The sequence below is a fragment of the Pleurodeles waltl genome, chromosome 7 (genome assembly GCF_031143425.1).
Source record: "Pleurodeles waltl isolate 20211129_DDA chromosome 7, aPleWal1.hap1.20221129, whole genome shotgun sequence".
NCBI classification, from domain to species: domain Eukaryota; kingdom Metazoa; phylum Chordata; class Amphibia; order Caudata; family Salamandridae; genus Pleurodeles; species Pleurodeles waltl.
This window is the reverse complement of record NC_090446.1, coordinates 1,137,191,820-1,137,206,176: the sequence shown is the minus strand read 5'-3', so window position 1 is coordinate 1,137,206,176 and position 14,357 is coordinate 1,137,191,820. Positions and strand designations below refer to the sequence as shown.

Here is a 14,357-nt window from a genome sequence, read left to right as displayed (position 1 = left end):
CATTCTAGATCAATTTGTGATGGACCGATGCGATCTGGCAAGTGTAAAATTGTTGATAACAATTACATTGGGACTTATCCATCCAAGTGCCTAATTATTTTTGTATGCAATTGCGCTATAATTAGTGTTAGCATTAGTTTACTGTTTACACCTCTCATTAATGTTGTCACATCCAGGCAGGCCAAATTTTAAATTAATCTTTGGATCACCTGTGCCAGAAATGGGGCTGAGCTCACAAGTTACTTCAAATTGTGTGCTGTTTGACTTCTTTCATCAAAATGTACTCCTACATATTAATAGCTGTTCAGCCTCTCCAGTTTCTCATTTTTCAAAAACCAGAAGCCACTTTAGTTTGTTTTGGACCCAAATATCACTACCTTGGTTTTGAATAAGTTGATAAGGATGTTATTCGCTTCACAGTAGTGTGCTAGTGCCTCAAGAGATCTCTGTAGGCCAATTGGTGTATGGTTGGTTTATTAGGACCGTATCATCAGCATATTGCAATGTTTGAAGTCTTTGACCTGCTAATATCAGGGGAAAAGATCTTGCTTCCTCCACAGACCATTTAATGTGAGCTAAATGTAAATTAAACAACAATGGTGCTAAAATACACCCTTGTTTCAGCCCCTTGTTGGCAAAGATAGGTAAAATAGGTACTGGTTTGGTAACTATTAAAAAGGTGAGGAGTCTGTGGTTATAAGCCTCTATCAGAAGAACAAGTTACTTACCTTCAGTGATGCTGTTTCTGGTATAGAGACTCTATCTAACCCCAGATTCCTCCGGCCCTCCAATCCTCCCCGTTCTGTTGATTGGACTTCACCAATTAATAGAATCCCAAGACTAGGAATCTGCCTACTGCTAGAAGTCAGTATGCTGTTGGGGCTCATGCATCTGGGTTTGCAGACAGCTCCGTAAGCAACTGACTTCACCCATGGGAGTGGCACCCATGTAGTCTCTGAATGTAATTTTCAGAGTGGAACGGCTTCAGTGTAGACCCGCACAATGCCACCTTCTGGCACACAGAGGTTTCCTGAAATTGTTTCTGAATCCAGTCTGACGCCTGGGGAATATTCAGAAGGTGAAGAATCTGCACTTAGACGCCGCCCGCCATGCGGTTACCGCCGAATGACCGCACTGCGGTCAAAAGACTGCGCCGGCCATTCTGGCTTTCCCGCTGGGCCTGCGGGCTACCGCCAAAAGGCCGCCCGCCGGCCCAGCGGGAAAGCCCCAGCAACGATGAAGCCGGCTCCGAATGGAGCCGGCGGAGTTGCTGGTGTGCGACGGGTGCAGTGGCACCCGTCGCGATTTTCAGTGTCTGCTTTGCAGACACTGAAAATCATTATGGGGCCCTGTGAGGGGGCCCCACGACACCCGTTGCCGCCATCCTGTTCCTGGCGGTATTTACCACCAGGACCAGGATGGCGGGAAGGGGGTCGGAATCCCCATGGCGGTGCTGCAAGCAGCGCCGCCATGGCGGATTCCTTGGGCCAGGGGTAAACCGGCGGGAAACCGCCAGTTGCCCTTTTCCGACCGCGGCTTTACCGCCGCGGTCAGAATGGCCCTGGAAGCACCGCCAGCCTGTGGACCGCCAGGGTTGGAATGACCCCCAGAGTCTGTACCAGAAAGAGTGTTACCAATTCATTAGAACCATTTGAAACGTTGATATATTTCAAGTGCAGTACAAACGTATCTAAATATGTGCACTTGTGTATGTTAAGGATGCTTTGCATATAGCGAATGTACTTAAAAGGTGATGTTTTAGGAATCTGCAAACATGTATTAGCACTGGCGTTTGTAATATTAGGAATTTGTGTTCTAATCATGATTTAACAATACGGACATGGAAATGTTCGGATTAAACTAATGTTTAAAATTAAGTGAAAATAGTGTGCTGAACATGGATGCACATAAATTAAACCTTGAATGATCATATGACAAGTCCGTGAAATGTGTCATTGGATAACTGAATAAGTCAGAATAAAAATTGGGGTGTACATACTTCATCTTCATGCACACCTGTCAGTGAGATGTGCCTCACTTTTTTGTTGATATTGCAGTTCACAATATTCTTTTGCAGTTGTCATTCATACATTTTCTCAATATTTTGTTCAATCCAAATAATCAATGAAAACATTTATTTTGGACTTTTGAGCAATGTAAATCAACCTGCATTTCCGTGCATTGTGTCTTCAAACAAAAGCATGAAGAATGAATCTGTCTCATGAAATGACCAGTTTGTTCAAGCTGAAACACTCTTTTATAACCAAAACCATTAGGGTATTCCCCTTTCAAATATCAGTTTGATGATCAGTTACTCATCCAAATTGCATTTGCTGTTGCAAAGTGTCCAACAGCCTTCATACTGGCTGTCTTTTCTCAGCAGTTCTCTTTTACTGTATTAAATTATGTGTTACCACCAACAATTTTCCCTGAGAGGACTGTCCTTAGTTCTCTTCTTCAAACAAAGCATATCATGTCTTGCATTTCATGAAGCTTTCTTAGGTCAACTTTATCAACTTTTATAATGCCTCTTGCTTCACACTAGGCAAGTTTCCTATTTCTATCCCTGCTGCTTGGTACCAAGAGTATTGGTTGTAAAATTATTAAAAACTTAATTTGATTAACATGGTGCCTTTCCTGTATGCCATACTATAGGTTTACTTTGATTTGTAGTACGTGTTTGACCCATGTTCATTCCACCTCACTTTAGCAGCACATTCTGTCACATAAATATAATAAATATTACCTGGGTAATGTATCACATAAACACCTTACTGTGCTACAAATCCTAAACTTGATACTCTTCCTCGTGTAGGAGACATCACTGTTTGCATTGAGTTCTTCTGGCATTTATGTCATTATCAGCTACACATATTGTGCAAAAATAGTCAAACATTTTCCAGTCCGAAAGCCTACATAGATTGACCTTGAGTTTTCTTAGACAGTCCTTTAGTCCCCAGTCCTGAATAATATTGCTCCTCTTTTCTCATTCAGGTGACGGAACATGTGTTGGTGCAGGTTGGCCAAATGAACAACAACATGTCTGCATCTACAGCTGAGAACCTGTACCAGCTCTACCTCAGCCTAAAGGAACTCGATCGGCTCAAGTGCAACCTGACCAATAGGTAAACTCACTGGGGTGTTTTCTGGGTATCAGTCAGATGAACTCATGGTGCTGCACTGCCCTCAGTTCACAAGCACTGCCAGTAACTTGTCTCAGTATCTGCTTATCTCCTCTGAAAGAGTTGAAGCTGAAACCGAAGCATGTTTTTACATCTTGCCCATGCACATGTGGACTGGTGTTCATGGAAATCATTGGACTTTGCCTCAGGCTGGTCCCAGCAAAAGTGTTGGAGAAATGGATGAGAGTCAGTTACATGTCAGGTTAGCTTCACTTTGACTTCATCTTGGCCTCAAATTGATGTCATGATGACTTCACCTTCATACCACTGTGACTTCTGTTATTGCTTATTTCACATTTAGCTCACTACCAAGTAATAAAGGACCCATTCCTGGAAGCCAAGAGACCAAGTTGGTGTGTGGAAAAGGGAGGTGAACAACATATTTCAACATGGAATTGATTTTGTTTTAGTGATTCACTTAACAAATTGTAACTTCAGTACAACTATTACATTTAGGAAAGATTGACTTAATTTAGAGGGGATCCGTGTTTGTTTTTAAATAGTATGTTATTACAATTGATGTTGTTAGCTCAATGTTTTGTCAATCTGATATTTTTTCAATTGATAATATAATCAATTATCTGTTTTCCCAGGGATACTCAACTCGTAATTTCCAAATTTTACACCTGGTTTAGGCCTGCTCTGCCCTGCTGGCTCCAGAAAGCCTACACGACAGCCCAAGAAAGGGTGCAGCGAGCCATTCAAATGGATCAGGTATGTTTTAGGATCGAACAGAGAGACACTTCTTTTCATGGCTTATGTTTATAATTTTGGGCTGCTAGAAGAAAGAATCCAGAAATGGGATCTTGTTCTAGATACTCGTCAATGAATTGTCAAAGGAAATTAAGCCTGCCATGCAGGAATACACTGTTGCTCTGTCTCTCCTTCCTTCCTAACTGTTTGGAAATGCCTGCGCCTCAGGCAGGACTTTCCTGTCCTGCGTCTGATGCAGGTATTCCCAGTCAAACATGAAGAAGTCAGAACATAATCTAAGAGTACTGTATTCACCATAACAGTAATTTCTCGTGGTTATCCTGATAGGAGTTGTTCTTTCCGGTCTTAATTACAGCTGAAGCCTGTTGCTGAGCTTCGCAAACACAGCTCTTCTACTGTTGACTTGTCAACTTGCTACACCCAGATTATTAAGACCTGGCAGCAGCTGGACTGGCCGGATCCTGAGGAGTCTTTTATGATCATTGTGAAGTTTACAGAGGTGAGATCCCACAAGTGGAAGGTGGTGAGCAGTCTGTCCATTTTCATTTCTACATCCTTTCTGATTTTGCTCTTTTCCTTTCTTTCTTGCTCTAGCTTGGCCATGGGGATACACTTTCATCACTACTGTACCCTCCATACTTTACAATTGTAAAACGGGGTCTGTAAATGTCTTGAATATTTTGTGTTTTTCCCAATTAATTGCCTTTTCACCATTTGCAATGATTCTTGCTTTCTCTTTGACATGGCCCACACTTAACAGTCTGGTATGACATTTGCTGTGCGTGTTACTATTGCAGTGAAACTGGATATGATGTTTTCTCAAAGGTTTACTTTAAACACTGACTGTGCACCACACTTGAAATATCCTTAAAACTGGGTAGATGACGCTGATTCTCACAAGGCAAGAAATGCAGAATGTCCCTTTTCTTAATTAAAAAACATGTTAATGAAATTGTTTGTGAAAAACTCACAAAGGTTGCAAAAAAAAAAAAACTATGCTCAAAATCAAAGACTGGTGCATCCTGTGAACAATGTCAGTGAGCAAGAATGCATGGCTGAAACAACTTAAGGATATGTAGAAGCAGTTTGTAGTATGCAACAGTTGGAAATATGGGGTTTGTCAGCATACGTGAAAAAAACACACCCACCCCAATGCCTAATATCAGTTGAGCCAGTGGTCTGCCGCACAGAGGTCCAAACGGATGCTGTTGTGGCTCATCAGTTAAGGCTTACCGACCCAATTTCTTTTTTTTTGTTTTTTTAATCTTATCTAAAGCCATCTGGGTTACTTCATTCTTGTATTCCAAAACAGCCAGTACATTTTAAGGGGCAATTGAGTTTCCAGTTAAACATGGACAGAATGAAAATATTTCCTAGCATTTTTAATGGAGAATTTCAATGTTATTAAGGACACAAAGGCGAGGATTATGCTCTATCTTCTTCATTTATTCTTACTGCAGCCGACTTCAACATTCACATAAACTGCCTTTTCCTGGAAGCAATGGGAAAAGAACTACCAAAACTTTAAACCAATCAACAGTCTTTCTTGTGCCTCATAGCAAATATACCTGTGAATGACTTGCTCTGTGTGACAGGAGCTTTTCCAGGTGATTTCTTTATTCTCCTTTAGTATGGTCAGACCCTGGAATATAAAGAATGTACTGAGATTGGCATCCAAACCTATTACGTCCTTCCAAGAAAACGAACGAAAGATATCCCAGAGAAAAAACTGGTAATTCATCATCATGAGTAAAAACACCATATGAATAATACATCAATCCCAACAACAAAGGAAAACCAACCTTTATATTTATACCTTACATCGAAGTTGTGCATGAAAAACACTTTCAATCAGATTCTGCCCCCCAAAAAAAGGGATGCTAAGGAAGGGTTGACAGAAACCTTGGGTGGGAATAATCCTTGCCTCAGTGTCTTTAATAGAATTGAAACTTTCCATTACGAATGCTAGAATTTTTTTTCATTCTATGTCAGGACCAGAAGCAAGCATTATGCTCCTTCAAAGCTTGTCCACCACTAACAAGCCATATCCAAGATGGGCTTAAAATAAAACCTCTTAAACATGGAGTCCGTCGAATAATCTGCCGCACTCAGATTGTCTTTCAACCGGGCACCCAGAGTGAAAGCCGTCAAGACCATGGCTTCTCTCACTGGGTGAGCGCGAGATTGCGACACACCAATGCCAGCTTTCGGCATGACCCAGCACACCCATCGAGCTATGGTTGGAGAAGAGATCGCTTTGAAAGCTTTCTTGAGAGATTAGCAATTGCCTCTTTCCCAAAGGTTGAAACTCTTCCGTCATACCCTCATATGCCTTAAGGCACCTTACCACACACAGTTTTGGGAATTTATTGAAAGCCGGAAAGGAGACTACCCAGGAATTTAATTTTGTTCTACAGGAAATGTGGAAGGTCACACATGAGGTGAAAACTCTGCCCGTAATATCAAGAGCCTGGACACCCGAGAATCTATGGCAAGAAACCAAACATAGGAGCAAGGCTAGCTTCCCGAAATCTCTTTGTGAGATAAAAACTAATTCATTTGCCAATATCTAAAAAGATTGAGAACTTGATTGACATTCTATAAGGAGGAATATCTGGGTCTGGGGTGATGAAAGACAGATACCCCTCATCAGCTTACTTACCAGCAGATGCTAAAATACCTGGTAACCATATATCGGGATGTGCCCTGCTGAAATCGTCAACGTAAAGTTGTTAATCAATCAATAGGCCAGGCCCTGCGGTGCCAAATAAGCCAAGAAATTAATGAACTGGATAACGTTGGACCCCAAAGGATCGTCACCTTTTTGTACATACCCAACAAACCTATCTCGACCATGCTGACTTTAAATCGCTTGGTGGTACCGTCAGCCCTTGCTGTGGCCAACATCTGCTCAGGTTCTTCTGAACATCCAGGGACTCCATCTTATTTATTTATTTTTTTATTTATTTAGCATTTTTTAATAAAATTATTTTTCATTATTTATCAAATTATTTAGCATTTTTGTAAAGCGCATACTATTGCCAGTACTGTCATCATGGCGCTAAGACTCTTTGGAGATACAATCTGCGAAATACGAGACCGCGAACAACAGATCACAAAGATCTGACTGCAAAGCTTACTTTGGAAAGAGCCAAGTTTTTAAAGCCTTCCTGAAAGATAGAAGATCTGGACTTGACCTGAGATAAGAGGACAACTCATTCCAGGTCCGAGCAGCCTTAACTGTAAAGGCACAACCTCCTTGTCTAACCTTACAGAACTTATTTACGGTGAGAAAGTTGGCAGTGCTCAAGCAGAGACATCTTCCAGGTGCAACGTTTACATTTGTCATAATAAAAGCGGTAATGTCCTTGTAAAGCTTTAAAAACAATGCACATAGCTTTCAAATCGACCATCTGATCAATTGGAAGCCAGTGGAGGTCTTGCAGAACTTTGGAGGCCAAAGACCTGGGAGGTCTATTTAATGCAAGCTTAGCTGCTGCTACTTGAACTCTGCGTAGTTTACTGATCAGTGAGTCTGGGCGCTCAGTAGGAGGGCATTATAATAATCTAGCCGGTTCAATATAATGCTGCGCATAATAGTAGAGCAGGCTTCATTTGATAGAGGCAGTAGCACCTTAACAGCGCAAAACAGGTGCCAGCGACTCTAGTAACATGTTTCTCCAGAGACAGCTTGTCATCAAATACAACCCCAGGATTACGAACTGGGCTAGAAAAAAACAGATAGTTTTTCGTTGGTGTGGGCCAGAAATGTGGGGGAAGCTGCATGGGGATTTTATTAGCTTAGCAGCAGAGAAAATGTGTTTATCCCCATTTAACATTAAGGAAGTTTAAGTTCATCCACTTGACAACATCCAGAATACATTTTTGAACATTTACTGTAGAATTTGGTTGTTTATCATTTAAAGAAAAGATTAAGGGCCTGATTCTAATGTTGGCGGGTGGCGGGAGCCGCCCGCCAAGCTACCGCCGCTGAATGACCGCACCGCGGTCAAAAGACCGCGGCGGCCATTTAGACATTTCCTCTGGGCCGGCGGGCGCTCTCCAGATGAGCGCCCGCCGGCCGCTCTCCAGATGAGCGCCCGCCGGCCCAGAGGAAATGCCCCTGCAACGAGGACGCCGGCTCAGAATTGAGCCGGCGGAGTTGCAGGGGTGCGACGGGTGCAGTTTGCACCCGTCGCATATTTCAGTGTCTGCTTAGCAGACACTGAAATACTTTGCGGGGCCCTCTTACGGGGGCCCCTGCTGTGCCCATGCCATTGGCATGGGCACAGCAGGGGCCCCCAGGGGCCCCGCGGCACCCCCTACCGCCATCCTGTTCCTGGCGGGCGGACCGCCAGGAACAGGATGGCGGTAGGGGGTGTCAGAATCCCCCATGGCCGCGCGGCAAGCTGCGCCGCCATGGGGGATTCAAAGGGCAGCGGTAAACCGGCGGGAGACCGTGGTCTAAGACCGGCGGTCTTAGACCGCCGGGGTCAGAATGACCCCCTAAATGTGTGTCCCCAGCGTAACTGACTAGACTAATATCATACACTTTTACCAGGGAAATCAATGGTCTCAGATAAACAGTGAACAGGACTGGGCTCAAAGCTGAGCCCTGAAGAACTCCTGACTGCAGATGTTTGAAGTGAGAGCAGTAAGGGGACAAGACAACAGCGTGAGAATGATCAGCTAGATACAATTCGATCCACTTCAGGGCCAAGCCTCCAACCCCAATTTTGGCCAAACTTTCAAGACGTTTTATGTCATTAGCTCCAGACAATTTATGTGGAGTCGTTCTGCTACAGACCACTTTCCTCCTGTGAAGGAATCCCCACATTGAGCACCCTATCCAGAGCTGTTGGCGTCAGACTCTATTTTGATATCCGGGTTCAAACCCGAAGATGGCCTTGCCATTCCATGCCTCCATGCAGACCAGCCACCACCGTATTCCATCCTTTACCTCCTGCGTCAAAGGAATCTGCTTCAAATATTGGCCTTGAGCCTTTTGAGGGCCCTGTAATGTAACAGGCCTGGGAATATTGCCTGGATGGAGGACAACAGAAGCTCACTCATGCAAGCTATTTGATGCAACAAGGTCATTGGCTTGGACGGAGTATGTCTCAATTCTCTTCGAAGATTCACGATCTTCTAGGAGGGTAGAGTGAGGGTCTTTTCTGTCGAGTTAATGACAAACCCCAGGAAGGTCATCTGTTTAGGCGCGGTCAAGAGAGATTTCTTTTCGTTGATGACAAAACTCAAGCTTTCCAGCATGTGAAGTGTCATTTGCAGATGCTTTTTCAACCTGTTGGGGCACTGATCCATCAGAAGAAAGTCTTCCAAGTAGATAACCAGATGGAAACTCAGGGCACTAAGTAACTCCATTGTCTGCTTCAGCACTTTGTTGAAGCACCACAATGTGGAAGAAAGGCTGAAAGACAGAGTCTTGAACTTGTATACTTGACTCTTCAATAGGAACTGCAGAACTCTGCAATAGGGCACAAAGATGGGAACCGTTAGGTACCAGTTTTTGAGATCCTAGCCTACCATTCAATCTTTCGATTGCAACAGATCTTGCAAAGCATGGATGCCTTCCATCTTGAAATGGCATAAACTAGTCACCTGCTAAATTTTTTAAGATTTATCACGGATTGTTAACCGCCATCCTGCTTCACCACCAAGAAGATGTTGCTGCGGAAACCCCCCGGTGGAGAAAAGACCGGGCAATAGCGGCTTTGCGCAACAAGTCCACCACTCCCGGGTTTATCAAGGTAGTTTGCTCTTTGTTAAAAAACAGCAGACATGAACAGAAGCGTTGCAGTGTGGAGCCATAACACTTGATGTTATCATGTAGGCTCTCATTATTCTAATGAGATTACTCAATTTTGAGTGGCAGAATTGCCTGCGGTGTGGGAACTGAGTCTGGCTCACTACAGGTGACACCTGTCGCCCCAATCCGGGATTTGCTCAGGCCAACTAGCAGTGACTCATCTCTACCCAAGGGCAAGGATGATTGGGCAGCCAAGCGCATTACATAACTGATTTTTCAGGGAAACCGTGGTCACTCAGGTCTTATCCGTTTTTCTCAGTTACATTGGTCTCACATACACAATGACAAACAGAGGCAGTATATGTTTCAATAAGATTTTGAAGAAGCAACTGCATCTTAGATAGCAAAACATGTGCTGCAATAACCAGGACGATACAGCATGACAAGGTTAAAATTGTGACAAGGAGAGTAAATCATAGAAATAACGCTACCATATTGTCACTAGAGTCAATAGACTAATTCCTACTTAGGCTATAATAGAGCACAGCGTGGCACAGCGTGTTAAGCTCTAATTCTGCCCTTCAGGTTCCCCTGGGAAGACATCATCCCCCATACCTGAGCAAAGGCCTGAAGTCTGCATAAGCAGCTGTTGCGAAGCGTTCAGCAATCAGCATACAGACATAGTTCTCTGGCTGGAATCTCCCTCTAACGTGTAAGGGACAGGGAAGTGTTTTTATAATGAAAAAGCTGATGTTCTGAGAAAATGTCCCTACATAAGGAAGTGTGTTTTTCTATGAATGTTAGAGACAAAACTTAAACCACGTCACTGGCAACCTATCTTACTGCAGCCTTGAAAGAAGCACAGAGTGAGCAAGAATGTCTTGTTTGAGAACGTAGTGCTAGCCTAGGCAAAAACAGCTAGATCGAAAGAAATAAAACAAGCCCGCAAAAGTGGCTATTGCAAGAATAATAAAACAAAGCTGAAAAAATATATGTAGGTTAAAGTGCACAGCGGCAGGCCTAGTATGCTAAAATAACGTGCATGGAGCTATAACTAAAATGCCTACACAATAAAGTGAAAACACTGAACCATCTTTAGGACCCACAAGTCTGTGGTTAACATCTCCCTGTTGTGTAAGAACAGTGCCAGCTGACTTCCCACCTTTTGTCAGGGAGAAGGGCAAACACCCACCTGATTGAGCTCTGTGAAGTTGTCTTCTGGAAAATCCGTGTGCGTCTCAACCTCTCTGGCCTCTCTTGGAGGGGAACAACTCACTGGAGTGGGGCTGGTCCTGCCATTGGCCCCTATGGTAGCCTTGGCCTCATGGTGGGCCTTGTGAGGAGAAACGTCCGGCAAGCGACCCCGCCACAGCCAGTTCTGACAAAAATTCAGGGGTGGCAGATTTTCTTCATGGAAGCCTGTGCCTTATCAAGGGACGTGAAAGTGGAAACAAACTTTCCTAATTCCTTTATAAAAGGAAAGAGTCCTCCTTGGGCCACTGCTCCTGCCTCCGTAGAAGCCAAGTCCTAAAGCTTGGAGTCTACTTTAATCCGGAGAGAACATTGCATCTCGGTAGACCAAGTGCTATTGGTATTGCCAAAAAAAATTACAGTGTGCTACGCCCATCTTGAGAGAATCTCCGGAGAGACCCGATTACCTGAGGACTTAGCTTCCAATGCCAGGTTCAGAATGTTTGTCAGGAACCCAGTGACATCGAGGAGCTTGTCCTGGCAGGATCTCCAGGACTGATTTATGTCCTTTTTAGGGTCGCAAATGTACTTCACTAGAAAAGTGGCCACTCTGGTGTCTAGGTCTGGCGTGAGGGCCACTTACCCTGCCAGGGAGTGGTATGGACATTGAGCTCAAAGGCAGGCTCTCCTTTTCGAGGGTTTTTTAGAGGTGATCCACCACATATTTGGCTACATTGGTGGAAAGGGACCACTCAGCGGAGCAGGTCTGAATGAGAATGCCAGAATTTAGCATATCTGATTGGCCCTCCGGCGCGTCGTGTGAAACAATGGGAGTAGTATTAGGAGAAGGGCACCAGGGTCTAAAGGGGCCTGCCTTGTCATTTGAATCCCCATGGGAATCATCGTCATCGCCATCCGGGAAGGAAAGGGCGATGGCCATTTCATTGGGTGCAGGGGCCAGTTGCGCCCCAGGTCTTTGTCAAGACCAGTAGGGAGAGGTCTATAAAAGAACGCCTTCTTGAGCCTCTCAAACACACTCAGATCAACCCCTAAATCCGCCTTGCATTTGAGAAAGCGCTTCGCAGTCTGGTTAGGCTCTGTGAGGGAACCTTTCGAGCGTGGTGAATCTAGCAATAAATTCAGCCGTATGGGGCAGAAACAGGCTATTTTAATCACATGCAGTTCAAGTGGTGTAATCGCTGAGGCTACAGCCTGGTGAATTGAGGCGTCCACGGCCTCGCAAAATTCATCATTGATAGGGAGTACTGAGATGGACTCCTCTTCGATGTATTCGCCCTCCATTCTAGTCTGTATTACATAAATGCCCTATTAGTCAAAGAGCACCACTTAGGGTGTGCTATTGTGGTACTGGATGAGGCTATTAAATATGGGTGTGCTAAATAATGTGCAGCGGATTGAACCCTGGGGCCTATATAGCATATACTGATCTAGAAGGAGTAATAACAACTGCCTGGACCCTGCCCATAGTGGCAATGGAAAAAGCATGGTGGCTTATTGATTGCAGCAGATTAGTTGTGACTAAATACAGAACCAATTGCAATCGGCTGTCGTGCTTCTTCAAATTACCAAAAGTGGTACAGACAGCGCAGAGATTCTGCCTTCCAGGCGTCCCGGGGGAAAAGGCAAGGCACCAGCTCTGTGGAGGCAAAAGGCTCATCTGAAGGCTTTCAATAGTGAGTGTGCCCTCTGCGGAGCAACAAGATGCATGATGCATTTCTGTCTCTTTTGTACGCCCCCTAGTGGGCCGGCCTGTGCACTGCACTCACGTGGTTTTTGAGTCAATGCAATTAAAGCTGGCTGCACAAGGAGTGATGACGGGCTCCCATGGCTGCGATATGCTATGGGAGAAACAGTGATTAAAGTATAACACAGGAAATATCACAATTCAGTCACAGATTAAGAGAAAAAGAAAAACACTCATCTGCCTGGTGGAGCAGAAAATAAAGAGGAAGTCAGACAGGGGAATGCTCGTTTTGAGGGACAAGGAACACTGTTGATTGGTTTGATGTTTTGGTAGTTGCTTTCCCTTGGCTTGCTGGGAAAGGTAATTTATATTAATGTTGAAGTCTGCTGTAGTAAGAATGAAGGAGGAAAGTAGAGCATAACCCGGTCCTGACATAGAATTCCTTTGTCCTAAAAATTCACCACCCAAATCAGGGTCCCACCTCAGTAACGCAAATGTATGCATGAGTGTGGCATTTGTATTATGCAGATCTAGCCAAAAGTCAATGTTCAAAGTCAAAGACATATTCATTAAGTGATTGGCGGGAATGCTAGGCTCTAGGGGCAATAGAGTGTTTATACATTGGGATTCTTTAGAGAAGCCCATATTCAGCGACTTCCTTATTTTGACCATTGTTTGGGCAGTCGTGATGGATCCAGGGCTGTCATTTCAAATCCTGTCTGCATAGATGGGAAATGCCTGTTGCCTTATTTTTTCAGTTTTGCACAAATGGTGAATTTAGGATGCCAGAATCTTCAGAGTTCAGATTCTGGAGAGCTAGTGGAGACCGCATAGTTTGTGTTCAGGGGACAATGAAGACATAAACTAGTTAGGGACAAAAACAATGGATGGGAATACAGCAGAAGCAATTGCCAGTGGCAAAGACTTTTCAACCATTCAGTCTCTCACCCTTGTGTTTTTTTCAGTGTGGTGCCCCTAGTGTTAAGCGTGTCCCATTCTCACTGTGCCCCACGACTCTAACTGCACCTTATTGATGATGGTCAAGAAGACTGAGTTGTTTGTGTTAACAGTTTAAAGGGAGTGTTGCCTGGCAATTTGGGTTATCCTGTTCATATTGGAGGAGGGCCAAGTCTGATTTGCATAAGGCTGGGGCTGTCTGTAGTGGTATAGTCAGCAAAAATGTGATAGACAGGAATGTGGCCAAATGATTGCTAGTGGCTGTGATTTTCTCACACATTCCATCCATCACATCCCGCACCATTTCTCTTTTTATTTTTTAGAAACTTTTTCATCCTAAAATATACAATTTTTTTAAAGGATCATACATAAGTAAAACAAACTTCGAATGCCAAGAGTTTGAGTCCAGTTCCTTCAAGATGACTGGAGAATCCCAGGCTTAAACCTGTTAAGGAGCCATTTGCTATTCCTATTCTTGCAATTATTGCAGATGTGTCCGTAGGCCAGCATCTTCTGTGTTGACAGCTGATACTAAACGTCAAGGACCTAATACCAAAAAATATTGCCATGTGAATGGGCCCACTCAAAATACATGGGTTTTTCTTTTGGTTCAAAGCTTCAACAGTGTCTACAGAGAATTTAACTTTAGGGTTATGGCCAAATTCTCACTTCAAATAGTAATATTTCTGGGACCGTTAAGCTTGAATGTTGTTTATATTGTTTCATATGTTTATGAAATCACAGTAGACAATCCCAACGCGGGGTTGAGGAGGAAACATCATCATATACATCTAGGACTTGAAGGAGACAGATCTTCCACTACATGGGTGGGGGGGGGTGC

General features: G+C 43.9%; 1 protein-coding gene across 5 annotated transcripts in view; it reads left to right on the top strand.

Moving 5' to 3' along the window:
* Positions 1 to 14,357, top strand: part of UNC13D (unc-13 homolog D) — an 876,342-nt gene that overhangs the window by 554,981 nt on the left and 307,004 nt on the right. For all 5 annotated transcript variants that reach the window (XM_069200183.1, XM_069200186.1, XM_069200185.1 and 2 more), the window contains exons 20-22: positions 2,995 to 3,125; positions 3,776 to 3,896; positions 4,252 to 4,395. In XM_069200183.1, the coding sequence (XP_069056284.1) occupies positions 2,995 to 3,125; positions 3,776 to 3,896; positions 4,252 to 4,395 (396 nt within the window). The remainder of the gene's footprint in view (positions 1 to 2,994; positions 3,126 to 3,775; positions 3,897 to 4,251; positions 4,396 to 14,357) is intronic.